The sequence below is a fragment of the Hyalella azteca genome, unplaced genomic scaffold, assembly GCF_000764305.2.
Source record: "Hyalella azteca isolate HAZT.00-mixed unplaced genomic scaffold, Hazt_2.0.2 contig1999, whole genome shotgun sequence".
Classification (NCBI taxonomy): Eukaryota; Metazoa; Arthropoda; class Malacostraca; order Amphipoda; family Hyalellidae; genus Hyalella; species Hyalella azteca.
Window position 1 is genome coordinate 31,828 of NW_025932288.1, and position 8,098 is coordinate 39,925.

The 8,098-nt window shown below is 38.4% G+C and overlaps 1 protein-coding gene across 1 annotated transcript; it reads right to left on the reverse strand.

Annotated features, from left to right (window-relative positions):
- Positions 1-138: 138 nt before the first annotated feature.
- Positions 139-7,878, reverse strand: LOC125179273 (leucine-rich repeat extensin-like protein 1; the record flags this gene model as incomplete). Its single annotated transcript, XM_047884841.1, has 5 exons — positions 139-152; positions 2,937-3,062; positions 4,451-5,179; positions 5,714-6,004; positions 7,793-7,878. Coding segments are annotated over 5 exons (1,246 nt in total), but the record flags the coding sequence as incomplete, so codon positions are not given.
- Positions 7,879-8,098: the final 220 nt, after the last annotated feature.

The following is an 8,098-nucleotide window of genomic DNA, read 5'->3' on the forward strand; positions in this document are numbered from 1 at the left end:
TCCATCTTGGCAGGCGTGGCCTCCTCCTTCGTCAGGAGGCGCAGGAGCTGCGAGGCCGCCTTGTTCTCAGCCGGCAGGAGTGTAGGATTACACACTAGGTCCTGTAGGAACTCTATCGTGTAGTTCCTCAGCCGCAGGTCACTCTCGAAGTCCTGAGCGAAAAAATAAATATTTGTGAGCATAAAAGTACATGTTTCAACGGATATTTCAACGAACAATAAAAGCCTTAATCGTATGTTCAAGTCCATTATCATATGTTCAAGTCCTTAATCGCATGCTCGAGTTCATAATTGAATATTCAAGTCCATAATGGAATGTTGAAATCCATAATCGTATGTTCAAGTCCATATTCGTATGTTCAAGTCCATTATCGTTTATTGAAGTCAATATGTATAATCGGGTTACATGTGAACGTATATATTACCATGTTCTATTTTAAACAACTATGATCATTAGTTTTTTCACTATAGTAGGCTCGTTGTTATGAGTTATTGTATTAATTTTGGCTCGTGTTTATGAGATTTTTAATTATCGGCTCGTTACATCGTCAAAAATATTAGATATTATTTAATAACGGCTCGTAATACCGTCAGAAATGTTATATGTAATTTATGAAATGAAGAACAATTTTTAGAATTTAAATATAGGTAATATCTGCTTTTAATCTTTTTTTAATATATTATCTTTTTTAAAGAAACAAAATATCTGCTTAATAATTGATAGACAATATTTGCTGAGATTATTTCAAACTAGTTAAAAATGTTGTATAAAATCTATTGAAATTAAGACGCATGCATCACAAATTTTATGCATTAGCCTATCTGCTAGAATTATTACAAACTATAGTTATGAATATTATATATTATCTGCTGGAATCATTACAAATAAGTTACTAATTTTATATATAATAATTAAAATAGGAGCGATGGAATTATTACAAATAAGTTACCAATTTTATATATAATAATTAATTAAAATTAGAGCGATGGAATTATTACAAATAAGTGACTAATTTTATATATAAGAATTAATTAAAATAAGAGCGATGGAATTATTACAAATAAGTGACTAATATTATATATAATAATAAATTAAAATAAAGGATATTAAGCAAAATATAACACAAGTCAATCGATATTCAGAGTATCTGCGAGCCCCACGATCCCCGTCAACTCCCTACAAGTCCTGCGGCGGTGAAGTACTTTTGCTACGGAGCTTAATTCGCTCCGGCAACCAGAACCTAAAGCGGACATAGATCGAGCCGCTAGGCGAGCTTGGGGCGTCCTTGCGCCAGCGGCTTACAGGAATAAAAATCTCGATAGGATTAAGGAACGTAAGTAGGGGAATGTTGTCATCATATCAAAAAGTTCATAGCTCTGAAGTGATCTTCGAGCAAGAACAAGAATGATCTGTGAACAAGATTCATCAACCACACAAATCATGGATGCCGTGACGTTACATCCGGGACCCGAGGGCGGGGTGACCTGCCTAGCGACGACTCGGAGACGGAGGACGACGAAGGCGGCGCATCAGCGTGACCGGCGACTAGGAAGTGCCGAACTCATCATAAGGTCATAAGGTGATGGTTGTGCCGATGCGTAGAATAAAAAAATCGTTGGAGTTTCAACAATTTTGTGCGTCTAATTTAACTTCTAAACTACGAATGTAGTCGACGAATACGTCCGGTATAACTGACAAATATATTTCTAGCTGATATAACCCAAGTTTCCTTCGAAATAATGTTGTTTAATATAATGTATACACATGTTGCTTAGTATAATATATACATTATCAATTAATAATGTTGTTTCACCAAGCTGTATCAAGGGCCTGGTCATTCAACTTGAGTTCCTCAAGGAACACTAAAGGACTTCAACAAGAACCATTCTCCTTAGACCTGCTTTTACCCCGGACAAATCTAAGTAATTTAATAAATATAATTCAATTAAATAGATAATTAAAAATATAAATGAAATTATTTTGGTGATGGGTGCGCAGAGCCTATAATGTGACACTTGGACTCGCGTCTAAGTAATCTAGTAAATATAATTCAATTATTTAGGTAATTAAAAATATAAATGAATTTATTTTGTTGATGGGTGCACAAAACTTATAATTGGGTTTACCCCACCCTAGGACTCGCGTCTAAGTAATCTAGTAAATATAATTCAATTAATTAGGTAATTAAAAATATAAATGACATTATTTTGGTGATGGGTGCGCAGAGCCTATAATGTGACACTAGGACTATAGATCTTCTGTGATCAAGGCACGAAAAGTAAAAGAATCGGCGACAGGCCACATCAGGCCTACACTTCAGCGCCGAGATCAATATGTTATGTTATGTTATGTATGTGGTTATCTTTCGATGGCTCTGTCCTTTCTTCTATATATTACAATCGTATTCATTATTTTTTATCCATACTGATTTATTATATTAAATATTTATTATTATTATACAATATATATGGATAAATATTAACCATATTGACCTTTATTAAATATAGGTCTTTAAACACCGTTTTTGTGACGGTGGTTAAAGACAGTGGTTGAGTTTTTATCATTCCTCACTGGGGATGCATCAATAAACCTCGAATATCATCGTTAATCCCTGAAATTTAATTTATTTGTTAGGATTTTTTGCAATTTTGGTCGTTGCACTAAAAATTCGACCACTTATTCAAATTTTCTGGTTGACAATGTGGGTGGGGTGATATGGGTCTGACATTACCTTGCTGGGTGGGGTGATATGGTGCTGACATTACCTTGCTGGGTGGGGGTGATATGGTGCTGACATTACCTTGCTGGGTGGGGTGATATGGTGCTGACATTACCTTGCTGGGTGGAGTGATATGGTGCTGACATTACCTTGCTGGGTGGGGTGATATGGTGCTGACATTACCTTGCTGGGTGGGGTGATATGGTGCTGACATTACCTTGCTGGGTGGGGTGATATGGTGCTGACATTACCTTGCTGGGTGGGGGGTGGATGTCATCCTGCTGGTCACTGGATCCTGACTCCAGCGTGTCGCTGCCAGGCTTGTCCAGCTGACTTTCTTCGACTGTGTCCAGCACAAGAGTTAATTAATTGTGAATTATTTAAAGAACATATTCATGAAATCTAAATTTTTAAATATATTTACCCGCGCCAGAGTAACCGCGTTAAAGGGGAAATACATCCGCAGTCAACGGTATGCTCTCGAATATGAAATATTATCGATGTAGGTAATCACAAATAAAAAGACCCAAACTATCTTCTTGAAATTATGTATCGGCTATAATTGCAATAGATATCAGAGTTGGTAGATAAGGCGAAGGCTAAAGGTTTCTACGTCAGACGGTGCTGAACTTCTGTTGAACTTCTATCACTGGATGCAAGTTGAACAAAAGCGAAAATTTGAAAAAAAACGTTTAGATTTTAACATCACTACTGAATTTAAAATAATTTCTTTCCTATTCATTAGATAAAGTTAAGGGTCTGTCAACTCTGGCACTGAGCGCAGGTTGAACATAGATGAAAATTTGAAAAAAAATGTTCAGACTTTGACATCAATACTGAATTTAAAATAAATTCTTTTTTATTCATTATAAAAAGTTAAGGTTCTGTCAACTCTGGCACTGAGCGCAAGTTGAACAAAGGTGAAAATTTGAAGAAGAAAAAAAAACGTTCAGACTTTGACATCAACATAACTAAAGAATTTAAATTATTTTCTTTCTTATTCACTAAGGACCAAAATAAGCAACGGACACAAGTGAGGTAACCACTGACATCTTCTAAAGGACCAGCGCCAGTGCTGGGAAGATTGTTTCGAAGCGATCGCGTCGGCGCAGAGCTGCCGCTCTCTTGGGGACACGTCCATCGATATTCATGAAATCTAAATTTTTAAATATATTTACCCGCGCCAGAGTAATCGCGTTAAATGGGAAATACATCCGCAGTCAATGGTATGCTCTCGAATATGAAATATTATCGATGTAGTTAATCAAAAATAAAATGATCCAAACTATCTTCTTGAAATTATGTAGAGGCAATAATTCCAATGGATATAAGAGCTGGTGGCTGAGGCGAAGGCTGAAAGTTTCTACGTCAGACGGATCTGAACTTCTATTTAACTTCTATCACTGAATGCAAGTTGAACAAAAGCGAAATCTGGAAAAAACGTTTAGATTCTGACATCACTACTGAATTTAAAATACTGTCTTTCCTATTCATTGTTAAGTTAAGTTAAGGTTCTGTCAACTCTGGCACTGAGCGCAAGTTGAACAAAGATGAGAATTTGAAAAAAAAAACTTTCAGATTTTGACATCAACATCACTACAGAATTTGAAATAATTTTTTCTTATTCATTAGATAAAGTTAAGGATCAAAATAAGCAATGGACAAAATAATTTCTTTCTGATTCATTAAGGACCAAAATAAGCAAAGGACACAAGTGAGGTAACCACTAACATCTTCTAAAGGACCAGCGCCAGTGCTGGGAAGATTGTTTCGAAGCGATCGCGTCGGCGCAGAGCTGCCGCTCTCTTGGGGACACGTCCATCGCAAAACCTGAAGGGGGAGGGGACGCCGAGGATAGAGGAATGTCCTTCACAGGACCTGAAGGGGGAGGGGACGTCGAGGATAGAGGAATGTCCTTCACAGGACCTGAAGGGGGAGGAGAGGATAGAGGAATGCCCTTCACAGGACCTGAAGGTGGAGAGGACGTCGAGGATAGAGGAATGTCCTTTACAGGACCTGAAAGGGGAGGGGACGTCGAGGATAGAGGAATGTCCTTCACAGGACCTGAAGGGGGAGGAGAGGATAGAGGAATGTCCTTCACAGGACCTGAAGGGGGAGGGGACGTCGGGGATAGAGGAATGTCCTTCACTGGACCTGAAGGGGGAGGAGAGGATAGAGGAATGTCCTTCACAAAACCCGAAGGGGGAGGGGACGTTGGGGATAGAGGAATGTCCTTCACAGGACCTGCAGGGAGAGGAGAGGATAGAAGAATGTCCTTCACTGCACCTGAAGGGGGAGGAGAGGATAGAGGAATTTCCTTCACAAAACCCGAAGGGGGAGAGGACGTCGAGGATAGAGGAATGTCCTTCACAGAACCTGAAAGAGGAGGAGAGGATAGAGGAATGTCCTTCACAGGACCTGAACGTGGAGGAGAGGATAGAGGAATGTCCTTCACATGACCTGAAGGGGGAGGGGACGTCGGGGATAGAGGAATGTCCTTCAAATGGTCATTGGAGCCCTTTGGCTTTTGCTCTGAAAATATATTTTCAATTTTGTTTCGCAGGGAACTGGTAGTTTTGAGTGGCGTGTTGTTTAAAATACTCTTCCTAGGCGGAACTGAAGTAGAGAAGGTCTTGTGAGTATCGAAGATCTGAGTTCCCACATTGGATGTATTTTTATGATTGAAACTCTTTTCATGCAAGTCTGTCCGTGACAGTTTAGTATTTTTTAAACAATCTGGACGAGTGGACAAGAGGTTCAGTGAACAATTTCCCGATATTTTTTTCTGATGTACACCATCCTCAACGGACGGTTGCCGCTCATTGATTTGTTCGGATACAAGACTCCGACTTTTATTTTGGACCACTTTGCTACAAGCGTGACCTTTTTGATCTTCTTTCGAGGCAAAGATTGTAGCCAAAGTCGGTTTCTGGCTTTTCCCTGATTCGTCTGCAGAAATTTTTCGGTAGTTGAGTCTGATATAAGATGACGCACGTGGCCGAAATATGTAAGAAGGCGCAGAGTTTCTGTGGAATGGCCGTAGAGTTAATTCGTCAGCAACAGCTTCCTCGTCAGGAGCAGATTTCGAAGAAACTAATTTCTTCTGTTGAGGTCGAGACGGCAGCGAGAAATACGCCAACAAGTTGCCCTTTAAGCCGTTGCCAAGACGCGTGCAAAAACTCTTGGACTCCCTCTTCATCTCAGCGTTTGGTGTTGGACTGGAGAAGCTGAGGTGGTTTGGTCTGACGTTGACTTTTGCTTTAGTATGAGGAGCGGCAGTTAAGCCTGCCAAGTCAGTAGAGTTGGTCCGTCATTCCATGAAAAGGCACAAAAGGGTTCGTGAAGGAACAGGAAAGAAAGGGTAAAACATGGAAAAGAGGGAAACAAAAGTTCGCGAGGGAACAGGAAAGAAAGGGGAAACATGAAAGAAAGGGAAACAGAGGTTCGTGAGGGAACAGGAAAGAAAGGGAAAAACACGAAAAAAGGTAAACAGGTGTTCGTGAAGGAACAGGAAAGAAAGGGAAAAACATGAAAAAGAGGGAAACAGAGGTTCGTGAGGGAACAGGAAAGAGGGAAAAGGGAGCAAGTATCATTAAAACGTCATTACAGCTCAGCGTAACGTAAGTCGTTGAACAACCAATAATTTAGACTACATTTAAGCGATACGTTAATACTACAACAAGCTCTGCAAACGATCAATAATTCTACGCTTTCTACGATATGAAGCTATTGGTAGCTAAATAAATAAAAAAAGGCTTCAAATATCTACACGCTAGACTGGGAATTATGAAATTACGATAAGCATTAACCTCTATAAGTCCCACGTATCGCGGTTCAGCATTGTAAATAAGCGCAACGAAATAACAAGATCAGCAAGCATCAACGTCAAAACAATAAATTATAACACAACTGATATCTGTGCAGACTTATCATTCCCACATACAAAGAGTGGCCAAGCGCTGTCAAATTAGGCAAGCAAAATGGTGACATACAGCTTGCAACTGTTTATACAGCTCATACAAATTATAGCTGGTCACACAACTCGTACAGGTTACACATCAATGCGTGTTATTCGTCAAGTTACAGTGATAAATGTGCTAAAGCCTACGAAAACATAAGTGCATTTGTTTTACAGCCCGAACTAAAACAGGTGTGATGCGTCGACACTTGTTCAGGTAAAGACCTTTAAGGTCAGTATTGGCTTTTTACAACCAGTAATGACTACTTATAACCAGTAAATTACGCGTGTACGGTCTACAGTATTTCATACCATTGTCCAGTGTCAATTTCTAATGCAATTTTCAGAACCTTTTCCTGAAATTCTACGGTATTTGATACCAGTATTTAAATAACTCATGCAGAGTTATCATGATTCATATTCTCAAAAGTCTACGGTATTTGATACCAGTATTTAACTAATTCGTAGAAACCTTTCAAAATTTGTCTTCAATGTTGACAGCGTTTGCACCAAACATTCAATTAACTCAATTAGTATATTTAGCATGAAGACACCATCTCAATTTGTTAGACTCATTAGGACGTTATTTTTTCCATTTTTTAGTAATGAAACATTTTCAAACACAATATAAGTATTTCATACCAGTGTCCAGTGTCAATTTCTACTGCAATTTTCAGAACCTTTACCTGGAAGTCTACGGTATTTGATACCAGCATTTAAGTAACTCACGAAACCTTAAAAAAAATTTCTTCGATGTCGATATCGTTTGCACCAAACATTCAATTAACTCAATTAGTATATTTAGCATGAAGACACCACAACGTCAATTTATTAGACTCATTAGCAAGTCATTTTTCATTTTTGAATAATGAAACATTTTTAAACACAATATAAAAATTACTCTATTAATTCTATATTCGTCAGGTACCGCAACATTCATGATGATTTTCGATAAAAATTATACCATACTAACGAAACATCAATTAGAACTTGCATATGTCATGCCAATCATTCTTCGACTATCACTCAGTTCATCTATCATTTTAATATACGAAGAAAGCAAGCGGAACATTAAACGCTGTAATAATTTCTCCCATCATTTGGTCGGCACTCACCAGAGAAAGGAGTGAAGTTGGAGGCTCGACGTGGTGACTGGCTGTTCTCATACTCACCGGTGGGTGACGTCACATACTCAGGTGACCTGCACCGAGTGTATCGAAACAAAAAATATTAATGTTTTGTTTAAATAATTTAAATAAATAAAAAGTTTATCAACCCTGGGTCACTTCCCAGGGTTGAATTCAGTCGCTCCGTTTTGCTCATCGTGATGCACCGCCATATAAACAAAAAATATAACTCAGTACTAGCTTAAACAAGACCTAATATGTCTTTATGTCTGTCTTTAAATTTTGACTTTTAAA